At 55.0% G+C, this 16034-nt stretch overlaps 1 protein-coding gene across 2 annotated transcripts in view; it reads right to left on the bottom strand.

Moving 5' to 3' along the window:
- The window catches only part of Cfap77 (cilia and flagella associated protein 77), a 119942-nt gene that overhangs the window by 22039 nt on the left and 81869 nt on the right, over positions 1 to 16034 (bottom strand). For both annotated transcript variants that reach the window (XM_027945412.2, XM_027945421.3), the window contains one exon: positions 5418 to 5523. In XM_027945412.2, coding sequence (XP_027801213.1) covers positions 5418 to 5523 — 106 coding nt within the window. The remainder of the gene's footprint in view (positions 1 to 5417; positions 5524 to 16034) is intronic.

The following is a 16034-nucleotide window of genomic DNA, read 5'->3' as shown; positions in this document are numbered from 1 at the left end:
AGAGTGGCATGTGGGAGCCCCAACCCCATGTGACCATGTTGCGGATAGGGCCCACTGGGAGGTGGTCGAGGTGGGATGAGGTCATAGGCTGGGCCCTGTCCAACTGTAAGAGGGACACAGGGGGAGGTGGCATCTGCCAGCCAAGGGGAGAGGCCTCAGGAGGAACCAGCCCTGTCCCACCTCCATCATGGACTTCCAGCCTCCAGAACTGCAAGAAAGTAAACATGTGCTGCCGACGCTGCGAGGGGGGGCCTGTCATGGAGTCCCAGAGGACCAAGGTGAGGCTGAGACCTCCAACCTCAGAATCTGCTGAGGTCCTGGAGCTTGTCAAAAGTTCAAACAACCCACTCACCCCCAGAGCCTGTGCAGAGGGCTGGGACCACAGCAGTGCAGGGAGGCAGGGGACTTGGGAAAGGGTACAGGCACCCAGGGTTCCAGTCAGGAGGTGCCCTGAGAGGGTTGTGCAAGGGGACACAGGGAAAGGCAGGGGGTCCCCTCCATGGACTTCCAAATCCCACAGCACTGTCTCTGCCCCTTGGTGACAGCTCAGCAGAGGGTGGTACTGAGTTGGCACCTCTGACTTGGCTGGGCACCTCTCCGCCTCACCTGGATTCATTCCTTCAACAGATATTGATGGAGCGTCCACCCCTGCCTGGCTCAGGTACGTCACTGAGTACACGAGGACCCCCGCCCTGGTGGAACTGGCATTCCAAAACAAGTCATTTCCAACTGTCGGGTGGCATTAGTGCTTTAAAATGTAAACAAAGCAAATCTGCATCTGGGCAGGAGGTCAGAGGACGTGGGGCAGGAGGAGGTGTTTGGGTAGGACACGGAGGGCCTCCCCGACACGTAGAGGACATCTGGGAAGTTTCCCATGACCCCTCAGGTCCGAGTGTGCAGGATACATTGGAGAAATAGCAAGCGGCCAACGTGGCCTAGCACAGTAGGGCCTTTGGGCTCTGTTCTGGACTCATTCAGAAGCCTCTGGAAGTGGAGGAATGGCATGAGCCAACCCGGGTCTTGAAGGCTGCTGGGCAGTGGTGGAGGACAGGCCCTGGGTGGAGTGTCCCAGGTCGGGTGCTGGGTGAGCAGGTGGGCGGCCACTGCAGCAGCTCAGGTGGGGAGCAGAGTGTGCCCTGCGGCCAAGACCTGGCCAGATGCTGGCCTTGCTGAGAGCTGGGTGTGGGCCTGCGAGGAGAGGCCAGCCGGGATTCTGGCCTGCAGAGCTGGGCACAGTGGGCTTACCACTTGCCGAGGCCGTTGGGGGGTGGTAGGCTTGAGCTGGGGATCTGGGGTTGTCTTTGATGTGCCATCGCGAGGGCATGGAGAAGTGGGCTCAGGCAGCAGGGTGGCCCAGCGGTGCTTCAGCCGGAGCCACAGGCCAGAGAACAGCCCCCAGGGAGCATGGTCTAGGACAGGCCTGAAGAACTGGCTGAGACCACGGAACGGCAGACCTGAGGACAGCTCTGCTGCCGTCTGCAGGCTGCTGCGGGTACTGGGGCAGCAGGGGGGCACAGTGGCACTGCACTAAGGGGTCCAGCGTCCATAGTAACAGTAGCCAAACTGCCCTTCCTCAGCTCCCACCTGCCCCTAACTCACTGCCCCATCCTGAAGATGAGGACCACGGGCTCCGTGGGTTATGCGACTTGCCCAGCCATGCAGCTTCCAGCGGTGGGAGAAGGACTGGGCCGGCCACCTGACTCCAGGCACAAGCCCTGCCTTCCCCACGGCCCACCACTCTTTCTCAGCCTCCAATGTGGCTCCCCGGGGGAGGACATGGTCGAGCCTTCTCAGCCTGGAGTTGAGCTTAATGAAAGCTTGCAGTAGTGTGTCTGGGACTGTTGGCTGCTTCAGAAACCGAGTCACAGACCGCCACTTCCCTGCTGCCAAGAGCTGTTCACGCTGTTTCTCAGGCACAGGCACGAACCCTGGGGCCTGGCCCAAAGTGACATTGAGAGCCTGGCAGCATCGAAAGCCTCCAGCGGGCAGGACCTGAGGATCCAGGAGTTCCACCTGGTCAGGTGTTCTGGGTGTGGATGTGCCACCAAGATGTGCGGTTGCTGTTGGCCTCCATTTCCACCCATCCCAGGGCTGCCACAGGCTCTGAGCTGCACCCGGTGGGGAGACGACAGGAGCCGCAGTGGTCAGTCTCCAACAAGCCTGTTCCTTCTGGCAATCACCGGGTCCATGACACTGGCTTCTATGCACACTGGGCCGTGGCCCTTGTGGGTGTCACTTGTTCCATACAGAGCTGGGCTTTCCATGTTGCTCACACAGCTTGAGCTTTGGGGCGCCTCACAACGGAGGGGCCTGGATGGCCCTTGCTCAGGTATTCGTGGGTCCATGGCTCTGTAAACACCCTAATACTACTGTGCTTTTAGACTTAAAAAGGAAAACAAAACACCAGCTGCAAGCTGTAGAAGTTGCAGGCCCCACACAATCTGGAGCAGGCCAGGTGTTACCAGGGTGTTTCATCTCCTGAAAGACTGTCTTCTGAGGGCAGAACACACCGACCTCCAGCCTCTCCAACAGTGAATCCCACTGTGGCATCCGGAAGGTGCCATCGACAAATAAAAACAGAACCAAATTTAACTGAAGTTACCACCACCCAGCAAACCTCATTTATTGATTTATGTTGCTAATCAACTCTATTAATTCTATTGAGTGTATGGGGGTAACTTGTCAGCCCTGCAGGGCAGTTGTTCTCCCTGCCTTCTAGAACAGTTTTAAAATGCTGAGCTAAAGCAGAGGACATCCACTCAGGGTTAACAAGCTGGGCTTTGGGGTTGGAGGGATGCAGACATACAGCCTGGGCTTCTGAGCTTTCCCCACCGGAAAAGGGTATCGATGCCCAGCAAACAGGGTTCCTGTGGGATCTGCTGAGGGGCTTTTGGCAGAGTGGCCGGCCCGATAGGTAGCTGTTCAGGAGCTTTGTTTGGGTGTTTGCTGTCCAAAATCCAGAGCACCCTCACCAGCAGCCAGACTCAAGGCTGAGACAGGTTTCCCTGGATGTGGGAGATGAGGCCTCGAGGACCAACCATCTCAAGCCCAGTTCGTTGTCAACCACCCCCCAAACAGCGGCCTCCGGGTCTGGCGGGTTCAGGGCCATGGTGAGACAACCAGCCGCCAGAGGAGCTTGGAGTCGGGAGGGCACTTGAGGTGGGCTTAGCAGGTGTTTTTGGAGCACCTGCTGCGTGCTAAGGGGTGGGGCTTAGGACACAGCACTCCCCAAACATTCCACGTCTGTGTCTTGGAAAAGGCAGAAGAGGGTCTGCTGTCTGACCCCACACTCCTCCGGCCATCCCTCTTCCTGGAGCAGGTCGCCAATCCAAGGAGGGGCTTCCCTGCTTCTGCCCCAGGCCCTGAGACCCTCACTGGAGAGGCACCTCCCTCCCACCTCTTGAGCACACAGGCCTGGCTGCCCCCACCCCCGTTCTTACCATCCCTCCTATGCCTTGTCCACTCCTGTCCACCTCAGCAGTGTGAAACGTGGGGTTAACTGTTTCTTGTCTGCGTTTCCTAGTGGAAGCTCTGGTATTAGGTGCAACTTCATTTTGGACACTTGTCCCTTGTTAATCTGCCTTTAGTTACAGGAGCCTCGACCTTGACCCAAGGATGGCCAGGAGGATCTCACTTAGGCTCAGTGCAGCGGGCCCTCATGCAGTCTGGCTCCTTTGTGTGCCCAGCGTGGAAACTCGGGCCTCACGGAAGTGGTGGTTCACTCCAAGTCACGCGCCCGGAGCTGAGTTGTGGCGTCACCCTCATTAGCTGCTTAAGGGCCTCTGTTTTCACAGGAGGGGTGCTGGCTACAAGATGGGCCTGCAGAGGCTCCAGTTTCTGTGTCTTTGCCCACATTCTGAGTGCAGTGAAATAGTTGCTAATTAAAACGCGCGGCACTCACAGGGGCTGTAAAGCAGTTTGTTACGGTAATGCTCCCTCTGAAACCAGCCATTACCATCCCACGTTGACTCTTTGTTCAGCCATTAACAATAAACCAGTCGTGGGTTGCTTTTCAAACACCATTACGCTTACAACGCCGAGCTCTGTAATGAGTGCCGGGCTGCGGAGAAGAGCCACAGAGGACTTGTGCCCATCCTGAGGGTCACAGGATCCCTGGGGAGACTCTTCTAATTCTCAGTTTGGCCCTAGAAGGTAGGCAGTAGCTCTGATCCCTGAGTGTCCCCCTAATCTGCAGGCGGGGATCTCACCTTCAAGGAAAGTCACACCCTGGGGACAGACACACCTCTCTCTGAGCCTCAGTTTCCCCCTGAGGTCACAGGATACCTACCTGATGAGGTTCGTGGAGAACCAAGTGCAGGGACTCGGGGTCCCTCTGCACGGAGCTAGCAGGCCCACGGTGTTGGCTGTGACTATCGTGACCCCAGAGGAGCTGTGTTCCTAATGAAACCTACAGAGCACAGCGGAGGAGGCATCTGTGTTCTCCAGAAGTTGGAATTTTGGGATATTAAAGGAATAAGGTATGGTTTTTGAGTATTTTCAAATGTGTAGAACACCACGAATCAACCACCACAATGCTTTTCATGGTGAAAATCTCACTGAGCTGACTTCCTGCCGGTTGCTAACAGCTCCTGTCAGTAGCAGTCAATGGTGATTTTATGTGGGGACCTCGGCTCCAGCTTCCTTTGCAGGCCTGGGAAATGGGGTAAGGACAGCCCCTCCAGGCTCCTGGGAAGTGGGCAGGTGAGGTGCTTGGTGTGGGGCACACGGAGGCCTCGGCATGGCCTGTTCCTTAATTTGTAACAAAATTGCTCACGTTTAATTCCTGCATTCTTTTACTGGGTGCTTAACCACTGAGCCATGTCCCCAGCCCTTTTTATTTTTCATTTGGAGACAGGGTCTTGCTGAGTTGCTTAGGACCTTGCTAAATTGCTGAGGCTGGCTTTGAACTCACGATCCTCCTGCCTCAGCCTCCTGAGCCGCTGGGATTACAGGTGTGTGCCATCATCATGCCCGGCAATAAGACTGTGTTCTTTAAAGCATCCTTCTGAAGTGCACTTCTTTTTCTACTTTGTTTGCCTATATTTATGGGTAGCCCAGGGTGCACTTCTGCCTAGGCCAGCTGGATTATGTTCAACCTGATTTTTCAGAGGCGTGAAGTGGTGCGGGAGTTTGGTGGAAAGGGTCCTCCCGTGGCAGTTGGGACAGCTGGTTTCTCACCGCAGTTCAGAGGTGCACAGGGCCAGGGGACTAGCATCCTGGCCTGTGTCTTACACCCCAGGGTGACATGCAAGGTGAACTGGATGATCATCCAGACCCGGTCCAGATCCGAATCTGTGCGGCAAGACACCATCTGACCCCCATGCCCCGCCCACCCTCCACCACCAACACACAGCGCCAGCCACAGCCAGACCTTCCTCCCCTCCCCAACAATCCGCCCAGGAGTGAGGCTGTGTTACCTTTTGCTTTTTCTCCAGTTTAATGGCTTTCTGGGTGGCCTTTTGCTCCTGCACCCACAGCTGCTGGTACCGGTGCTGCAGCAGATCAAAGAAGGGTGTAGAAGGCCTAGGGGGGAAGTCCAGACAGGGACTGAGCCTGGGAAGAGGCCCCACCCTCTTCCCCCATCACACTGGGCCTCACTGTCAGTGTCACAGGCTGCAGAGCAAAGGGCTCCTCAGGCTGCACGGGGCTCTCTCGGGTACTTGAGATCCCTGAGGATTTGCCAGGAAGGCCCTTGCCAAGCCTCTCCTCCACCAGCCCTAGGCAGGCCTCTCTGGAGCCCCCTTCCTAGGCCTGCTCAGGCCGGTGGTGATCTGGAACCCTGCTGAGTTGACCCCTCCACCCAGACCATCTGATTTCCCTGGAGAGCTGATGAAGTTCCTCAGCCCACCTGACGTCTGACCTCGACCTCGACCTCGACCTCGACCTCGACCTCCCTGTGCAGGGACCCTGAGAGGCCGGCTCAGCAAGACCTCCCCTTGACGTCTCCTTTCCTCATTCTCACCCACTGACCCTCCCGCAGCTCACTGGCAGTCTGCCACCTGCGCTGTATTTGGAGTCGAGCTCAGTTCCGCCCAGGAATCTCCCCTCTGCAGCAAGCACTGGATCAAACCCGCCTTCACCGCTCTTGGCTGGTGTCTGGCTCTGATTTTCTTGGACTGATTTCCAGCCGGGAACCACTGGTCCTCTGCTGAGCTTTTTGTGTGGCCCCTTCCCAACACTGCAACACACTTGTGCCCATCCTGGGGACAAAGGGGAGGGTGAGGTCCCAGAACACAGGGGGTGGTACTGCAAGTCGCCTGCCCAGCTGCAAGGCTTGGTGGCAACAGGCTTCATGTCCTGGGGTGGGGGAAACTAACTGCCAATCTCTACGCAGATGGAGAGACTGAACCCACAACCAGAATCCCACCCTCACTCTGAAGCAACCTGCCCTGGAAGCAAGGCCATCTCCTACAGTGACCAACCCGGGGACCAGCCGGTCACCTCCAGCAGCCACCGGGGGAGCCAGCTGTGGTGCTGTAGGAGGTGAGCCTGCTCTGTGCTACAGAAGTGCTAACAGTAACCCCTACCAATCACCCCACGGGCCAGGACCTGACTACCAACCGCCAGCTTCCCTGGTCTCGTCCCCGCTTTGAATTTAGGGTCAGTCAGAGAAAGCTAAATATGTACCTTAATAAATTACATGGGATGCCACGTACATATTAACACATGTAGCATATATACTACTGTACATATAATGTTATATATATGATTTATAATGCTTATAATTCTATGCTTACACATTACATGATGATTACATAATGCTTACACATTATATGTATGATGCATATATACATATGACACGTGTATATTTTTATTTTCAAAAGGAAAAAAATGAAAGATAAACCAAAATTTACTATCAAAATATGGGGTGAGGGAGAAGAAAGCTGGAACTCTAAATAGACTGCAATGGATTTTACTTTGGAAGCATGGAAAAAGTGCTTTATAAAGAAAATAGTTGTGACAAAATAAAGTGAAGATGAAAGATCAGCACCTGCTTTAAATGACAGCAGGAAGCAATGGACCTGTTTGTCAGAATTATTTCAAGCAATTTCAAAAGAGATTCGGGCAGAGTCTGTCTCATGTGGGACCCTGGGGGCGAGAAGAACCCAGGGAAGGCCAAAGCTGCTCCCATTGCTGATGATCACGTCCATGTCATTTTGAAACCGTCATGTTTACATTGAAGGACCAAGTAAATCAGTAATTGTACAAATGCCATTAGAAAGCAAGGTTTCTCAGTATTAGAGAAAAGAAGTACAAGTATAAAATCAGAGAGGTGAGAAAGACTCATCAGCCTTCCTCCTCTGCCCACTGAGAGACAGAGGTCTAGAAGTCCCAGCCCAGCAGCCTGGGCCTGACCCTGCTCTCCCTGCTAAGGAGCAGGCCCGGCTGGGAAGCACCATCCCCAGGGCTCACTAGGTCCCGGGTGGGGCCAGAGGCAGGGAGGCCCTGGAGGCCATCAGGGGACACGGCAACAGATCTCAAGGGCCGGATGGACGGGCCCAGAGGTGGGGCAGGCTGCCTGGGGATGCTACCTCACGGAGCCGTTTACCTGAGGACAGGGAGAAGCGCCCCCTGCCTTTCCTGGGCAGACCGCGTAGCAGGGAACAACGGGGAATGCGGGGAGTTCTGTGCAGCAGATCCAGGCTCCTGGCCTCCGGGGGAATGGCCGAATTGGTGGGAAGTCACAGTTAGCTTCTCCTGGTGAAATGGTCACAGGCTATGGATAGGCACTGAGCTGCAGCGATCAGGAACAGGCCCCGTGCCCTGGGGCTCGTGCACCTTGGGGTGACTGTTGATGACATCGTACCCACTTCCCAAAGCTGGAGGAAGGACTTGGGAAGTTCTCACCATAAAGAAATGATGAATGTTTGGGGAGACAGAAATGTTGAGCCTGATCTAAACACACGTGTATGAGAACATGACGTGGTGCCACTGGTATGTACGAGTCTTACGTTTTCATGTCTCAGTCAAAAAAAATGTTTTCAAGATATCTAGCAGCAGGGGTGGTGGCGCACGCCTATAGTCCCAGTGGACCTGGAGGCTGAGGCAGGAGGATCACAAGTTCAAAGCCAGTTTCAGCAACTTAGTGAGACCCTGTCTCAAAATAAAATAGGAAAGCCCGGAGGGGCTGGAGTTGTGGCTCCGTGGTGCAGCACTTGCCTGGCATGTGTGAGGCCCTGGGTTCCATCCTCAGCACCGCCTATACATAAATACAATGAAAATCCATTGACAACTAATAAAAAGTATTAAAAAGAAAGAAAAGGGCTAGAGACCTAGTCCAGTGGTGGTTAAGTGCCCCTGGGTTCAATCCCTGATATCAAAAAAATAAAAAAGATACCTAGTAATCCTTAGATTAGATGGGAAGAGACAAGAGCAATAAAACATTTTATTACTCTAAGAGAATGATAATAAAAGAAATAGTGGGTCTAGCTAATGTCCCGGTGGCCACTAAAATGACCAGTGGAAGGAAGGCTGATGGAAATGTCACGTGGATGGTCAGTTGAACGGGACCACCAGCGTCATCATCATTTTTTTTTTGAATTTTTTAATATCTTTATTTTTTTTTAGTTTTCGGCGGACACAACATCTTTGTTTGTATGTGGTGCTGAGGATCGAACCCGGGCCGCACGCATGCCAGGCGAGCGCACTACCGCTTGAGCCACATCCCCAGCCCAATCATCCTCATTTTTTTTATTGTGACACATGATACAAGGCAAAAATCCCCCAAGTGACGGAGCCAACTGTCTGACGGGGCCCAGCAGAGGCTGTGCTGGAAGCGACCCCTGGGTGGCCCGGCCTGCTCCACGCCTGACTGGCCCCTCCCCATGCTGGGGTGTGTGGCGCCAGGGACAGATGCAGAGCTGGACGGGACCCTCGGTACCCACCCCGCTTGCCCACCCGCTGTGCCCTGGCAAGTCTCCCCGACGTGAGGGTCTCCTTGGGCCTGGGCCGAGCTGGATCTCTCCGAGCAGAGGCTCGGAAACCTTGAAAGCTGGGCTCCCCCCGCCCCACAGCAGCCTGTGAGCATCCACAAACAGGGGCTCTTTGTTTTCTGGCTCCTTTACCCCTGTGGTGACTTTTATTACTTAATTATTACACACCCCATGCTTCTGAGCGGCCTAATTTATAGCTGTGCTTTCTAATGACACTAGAGCGTGATCTCAAAATATCCACCCCCAGAGGCCGTTCAGCCCGAGGAGCTGTCTTCCCGCCACCCGGCTGCATCCGTCACCGGGCTGGCCCTGGCAGCCTCCGCAGCTCGCTGACCGCCTTTGTGTCCTCCCCGGCCAGGGGCTCTTATTACTGTGAACGGGGCGGGAGGAGTGGCGATGCTGTGAGTCACGGTGGCCACGGCCGGGCCTTTGGAAGGCCAGCTGGCGGCTCTTGGATAAGCAGGCGCCGAGGCTGGCCTGACGCAGGGAACCCAGACACAGTCACACTGAGACACCCTCGGGGCTCGGCTCCACAGACCAGACCCAGAGGCACCGCAGGGCCCAGCCACCCCTCCAACCCGTCCCCAGGCCCTTCCCCCTGCCCCAGGCCCCGCCTTGGCCTGGATCCTCTTCCTCCTGCTGGGCAGGTGTTTGCTTTCAGGTCTCAGCTGACCTCAGGGATCAGCTCCTCGGAGCTCATCCCTCACCCAGCTCATCCTACAACTGGCCTCATCAAGTGCCCTCCGTGGATGCGTCTTGCTCCCACGGCGTTTGGTCTTGGCCGTGGGATGCCAATGGCTTTATGTGGTGTGGACTCACCGTGCCCCTCTCCATAATCATGTGTGTTGAAAAGAGTGGTTCAAATGAGTTATAATGAATTAAAGGAAGCAAATGGTTTTTACAGTTCAATCAAGGAATGGTGGTCTTTTTAACAAATGGGGCTGGAGCACTGGGCATCTTACGTTAAAAAAAACAATTTTTTTTTTTTTTTTTTTTTAAAAAGGGTGCCGTGGCCACGCCTGTAATCCCAGCGGCTCGGGAGGCTGAGACAGGAGGATTGCGAGCTCAAAGCCAGCCTCATCCATGGTGAGCTGCTAAGTAACTCAGTGAGACCCTAAATAAAATACCAAATAGGGCTGGGGATGTGGCTCAGTGGTCAAGTGCCCCTGAGTTCAATCCCCAGTATCCCCCACCGCCCCCAAAAATGCCAAAGCAAAAAAGTTCATTAAGTCTTGCACCTTATATGAGAATTAATTCAAAAGGATCCCAGGTTTAACTCTAAGATGTAAAACTGTACGACATTCACATGATCATGCAGAACGAAGTCTTTGGGACCTAAAGCTAGGTGAAGAGTTTCTTAGACTTGATGCTAAAAATAGGACCTGTGGAAGAAAAGGCTGATAAATTCCTCAAAACGAAATGGTCTGTGAGCAACCCCATAACGACGGGGAGACGAGCTGCAGGCTGAGAGAGGCACTTGCCTACCACGAACCTGGCAAAGGACTCCCAAAACTCAGCAGGAGATCCAGCTATAAAATGGGTGAAGCCCTGGGAGACCCCTGTGAGGACACGTGGATGGCAAAGAAGATAGCACCAGCGCCTCTGGCCACGGGAGAAAAGCAAACGAGACCATGATCACACACCACCACGCGCCTGTTAGTGTGTGTAAGACACTAAGCAGTGACCCCTCCAGCTGCTGACGGGGACCCAGAGAAACAACACCTCTCACGCATCACTGCCAGGGGTGTCAACAGCACGGCTTCTCTGGCCGAGACTTCAGCAGTTTCCTTAAAAACGAATGTATACTGACCATACACCCAGCAGCTGTCCTCCAGGCCATTATTTCAGAGAAATTCAAACTTAAGTCTAGACGGGGACGTATATTTACACATGTCATAGTAGCTTTATTTGTAGTAGACACAAACTGGAATAACCAAAATGTCCTTCAGTAAATGGTTAAACAGACTATGGTACGCCATGCCGCAGAGCAGTACTCAGCAATGAAAAGGAACCAATTCCTGATGCATGAAATGGCTTGGCCAGACCTCTACGCCCTATGCTGAATGAAAAAGGCCAGTCTCAAGGTGGCTTTCCATATGATTCCACACATATTCATTCTTGGAATTTCCTGGGGAGCAGAAAATAGTAGGAAGCCGCCGATCTGAGGTAGAATGAGGGGATCTTTGTGGTGATAGAAGAGAGGCATATTTTGGTGGTGTCATGTGAACCTCTACATGTGACAGGAGTGCTCAGAGCGTGTGAGATGCTCAAGTCCCGGTGCTGCCCACACCAGGTGTGGTTTCCGTATGGCACCACGGGTAGGCAAAGCTGTCATCAGGGGAGTGGGAGGAGCATCCGGGATCTCTGCTATTTTTACAGCTTCCTCTGAATTTACAATTATTTCAAAGTAATGTTGTAAAGGCAAGAAGATATTTTTTAATAAAACTAGAGGAAAGACTGAAATAGCTTTCTCCTCTATAGAAAAATATTTAAAATTTCAATCACACAAAAAGTACTCAAAGAGTATGGACTTAAAGAAACCCAAGGGAAACAATCAATGCATGTATTAGGCATCTGATTTTTTTTAAAAAAAAGAATATATTCTCCTGGATGTTTGTGGTTGGGTGTTTGTCAGCTTGTTCAAATTTGTAATTCGTTCTGATTTCTTTTCCTATTACAATTAAGCATCCAGTTTGGGGCTTTAATCCGCATTCGTGATGGTGAAGTTTTTTTTCTTTCTTCCTTAAAGCCTCTCTCAAACTTGAATAAACACCAGAACTATGACAACCGGAGCTGATCCCGCGTGCAGGCAAGATGGTTTTTAGATTAGCAGAGATTGTTACATGCAACTGTGCACCCATAAATGTGCACACCAAAACAAGATCACTGATTTCTTCTAAGAAACTACACACGGTCCACGTTGGCTGAAGGAGGTCTGCAAGACTTGAATAGTGCCACCGGAATCAGGACCAGCCACAGTCTACACACGCCTTCTCCCAACCGAGGAGAAGTCACCAGAACGTTCCAGAACTTCTCAAATATCAGCTTCCCAAACCATTTTGTGATCACACACCAAAACAGGGAGTGCACACTCTCGGTCAGTCTCTCAGAGCACAAATGAAGGCGACTGAGTAAAATACCATAAAGGCAAAGGGGCCATGCGCTAGCAGCATAGGAGCCCAGTGTGAAGCCCTCCGCCCACCTGGAGCCTGGGACCTGGACAGGGAGGGATGGACGCAGCTCACTCCCTGCCCTGCCCGAGGGCAGCCAGCCTGGGGAGCAGGCAGTTGAGATTACTTCACCAGGGCACCGATACCATCTTTCGTAACTAGAAGTGACTAGAAAAGCCTGGGAGATTTCACACAAGGGGCGCAGAAAGTCGGCCCTGGGAGCAAGTTTGGACAGGCCCTGTGGGCAGGGCTCAGGTGAACCCGGATCCCCGGGCACCCCATCTGTCCACCACGCTGGTCATGGTGTAAACCTGTGGTCTTCGTGGTGAAGTAATACGCAGCTGTATTCATGAAGACCCAGGAAGATGCACAAGACAAAGGTCAAGGGTGAGAAAACAGGTTGTCGGAGTAGAAAGGGACGCACACACGGCGAGTGCAGACGGTGGGGGGGGGGGCCAGCAGGCGGGAGGCCCTGGGGAGGCAAGCGCTGCTAGGAGTCGGGGCAGGGCAGGCAGGGCCCTGTCCACTTAGAGGCTGTTTGACTCCTTCACGGTAAACAAAGGTAAGAAATTCCCAGTCTAAGGGTCCGTGGACATGCTGAGGCCACACAGCCAGTGCGGGGAGCTCGGACGGCGTCCCTGACGCCCTGCCAAGGCCCACGCCTACCCCACCTGCCACACCTAGACCCCTACTGCCCTTGGATCTGAGCGCCCGGCAGGAAGTTTGGGCAGCAAGTGCCCCACGGGGCGCAGCAGAGGGGGACCCCGCTGTCCGGGTCCATGGGATGGTCCTTGGTACAGCCGGGCCCTGCTCAGGAGAAGCTGGGCACTGTGAGCCTCTTCCCACCTACTTGACCCGACCAGGCTGCGTCTTTAGAAGCTGGTTTTCCTGTTTGCTTTTGTTTTTCCACTGAGTTTCTTACCATGTGTTCAGTTGGTTTTTGAAAAGTAAATATGGTTCTTTGTTGTCAAGAAATGCGTTTTTTCCCATCTCCTAAATGAATGATTTTGCCACGGGTGAGGGCCCCTGTGGTAACAATTATAGACATCCTTCCTGCGCCTTGCTCTCGAGGAGCTGGAGGGGTCCACACAGAAGAGCTTAATTATTTATCTTCACTAAATGAGCATGGGAAAGAAAGGTGGGAGTGAGAAGGCTGAAGTCCAGAGAGGTCAAATGGCTTGCCCAGGGTCACACAGCACACTCAAGTAGCAAAGTCTGGACCAGCCCTCCAGCTTCAGGTCTTCAACTCAGAGAATCCAAATCAAAGTTTGAAAAAGGCAGGCAGTTAAGGCTGAAGGAGATCGCCCAGGAGCCAGCTGCAGACAGAGGCGGGGGTGTGTGGGGGGGGTGGGGGGTGGAGGGGTGGGGGGCGGGGGTTGGCCGTTTTCATGAAGGAGCCCGGACTTTCCCAGGCTCCATCCTCTAACCCTGGACCCTGGAATAGCCCCATCTTCTACCCCCACGGCCTTTGACCCCCTCCCACAGGTGCTGAGGCTTTTTTAAAAATGCAAATCTAGGGCTGGGCCTGTGGCTCAGTGGAAAAGCCCTTGCCTGGCGTGTGTGAGGCCCTGGGTTCGATTCTCAGCACCGCGTGTAAGTAAATAAAACAAAGGTCCATTGACAACTAAAAAAAAAAAAATCTTAAAAAAAATGCGAACCTACCCCCTCCGTCTCTCAGCCCCTGTGGCCCTGCGGGACGGACAGCACTGTTTTCTGAGACCTGGATCCAGCCCTCTCCCACTCCTCCCAGAGGGCCCAGGTCTGCCCCAGGTCTCCTTGGTGTCCCCGCGCCCCCCCCCCTTTGCCTGGCAGGGCTCTCCCCTGGGGCCTCCCTCAACCCTGCACAAGCCCAGGTGAGTGTGGAATGAACCACGGCCTGGCACTGGCTCTTGTCCACCTGGACACGAGGCTCTCAGGACCGGGTGTGCACTGTGACCCTCCAGCCCGGGACAGAGTCCACACTTCGCAGATGAGCAGAGCGGCCCCAGAGCCTTTGGAGCTTGTCCTGAGGACAGCTGACCTCCTCGACTGCATCGCCCAGAAGGGGTCTTGGGAAGACATGAGCTGGTCCTCGGGGAACAGGTGATGGGACAGGGCCCTGATGTCCTCTGCACAGGTGCGCACCAGGCAGCATGGTGCCGTGAGGTTCCTTCCTGTCTGTGCAGGAGGACACTCAGCCATTGAGTCCGCGGAGCGGAGCAGGTCCTGGGGCCTCCTTGCCAAGGGGAAGCAGGGCACCCCCGCCCCAGGGCAGAGGGCCTGCCAGGGCAGGAGACGCAGCGGAAGTGGCTGGCCCCTTCCTGTGGATAAACGAGAGGGGCCCCTGAAGCCAAAGTCGGGGACAAGGAACTAGGGAAGTCCCATCCAATTTCTATCTTTAAGACCATGTTAAAAGTATGGTCAGCTTGTGGAGGAACTTCCATGTGATGGACGATGGTCCCGCGCACTGGGCCCTGGGCCAGGAGCAGGGTTGAGGGCCCGCTGAGGCCCTCCCGCAGCTGGAGGGTGTGTGGCCACCCAGACGGTCCAGGCTCCTCGCCCCCGGGGAGGAGGCCGACCTGCACTGGGAGGGGCAGAAGGAAGGGGCCAGGCACTGGGGATGGAAGTGTACTGACACCAAGATGCACATCCCAACTCGTCCCAGGGTGTGTGGGTCATTTTATTGTCGAAACTACACCTCAATAGGGTGGCTTTGAAAGGAGAACGACAGTGAGCAGATTGAGCAGGATGGCGGAGTCAGGAAGGCCCACGGGAAAGCGCTAGGGAGCTGAGGGCGGTTTCTGAGGGAGGGCAGCGGAGGGGCGCCAGGGCAGCCAGCTCTAAGGAGCTGCAGTGAGGGCCGGTGGGGCTGGGGTGAGAGGAGGTGGGCAGGCCTTGAGGGTCCAGGGTCTTTCAGGGGGAGGAAAGAGACAGCAGAAGGTGAAGGACGTCTCTCACTGCCCCGGCCGACCCTGCCTGCCCACCCAGGAGCTCCCGCAGACCCCAGTACTGCCCTGAGCCTCCGGCCTGCTTCCTCAGTCCTCCGCACCTTGAGACTGAGGCGGACCCCATTCCACAGACAGGCACCCGAGGCCCAGAGACGCGCACTGTCCTGCTCAAGACCACACAGCTGGGGGAGAGGGCCCCTCCTGGGAGGCTCCAGCCCGCAGCCCTGCCCCCTGCAGTGACAGGGTGAGGGAGTGCAGGTGAGTGTCCAGGGAGTGTCCTCTGTGCCCTGGGGGGGTCTCTGGGGGTGAGCAGAAGGAGGCTAAGGGAAGTGGAATTAGAAACTCCAATGGAGGGAGGGGAAATGAGTGGGTGAGTCAGGAGCCAGGTACCCCCCCTGCAGAGCAGTTCCTCAAGACCAGGAAGGTGCAGATGACCGCCAGCCCCACGCTGCCCACTGCCAGATGGGGAAATGGAGGCTCAGGAATCAGTGTCCCCAGGGTCTGCTCCTACCTGTAGAGTAGCCAGGCTGCAGGCCTGGGACCCCATCTGAGTCCAGGTCCCTCTGACCCCAAAGCCCTTTGCTCCTGACCACAAAGCCGGCCTGTTGGGCCCATGTCTTCTGGGGGCAGGGGGCGGGGCAGGGGGGCTGGCTGGCCTCTCCATCACTCCTGCTCTGCGCCCAGGGAGTGGAGCTAAACCAGGCGTTTCTACAAATCCGCTCCCTGGACTTCTCCAGCCCTGTTTCCTCCCCGGGAAAGAGGCCACTCTCCTGTCCACCCCCAGGGGTCTCAGGCCCACAGGCTGCCAGGGCTCGTCCAGCCTCAGAGCTGGGCTGTGGGCAGGCCTGGGCCTCCGAGCGGAGCTCAGCAGCACCGCAGGGCCCCAGCCAGGAGCTCCAGCAAATCATTTGCTAATAACCTGGAAGGAACCCCTCAGAAAAGTTCCTCACCACCCGACACCCCTGCTCGCCACAAAACCGTGTCAAAATTAAGTCTAATAGAGC

This window comes from Marmota flaviventris, chromosome 13 (genome assembly GCF_047511675.1).
Source record: "Marmota flaviventris isolate mMarFla1 chromosome 13, mMarFla1.hap1, whole genome shotgun sequence".
In the NCBI taxonomy this organism is placed as follows: Eukaryota; Metazoa; Chordata; class Mammalia; order Rodentia; family Sciuridae; genus Marmota; species Marmota flaviventris.
Note: the sequence above shows the minus strand (reverse complement) of the source record. Positions and strands in the feature narration are given on the sequence as shown.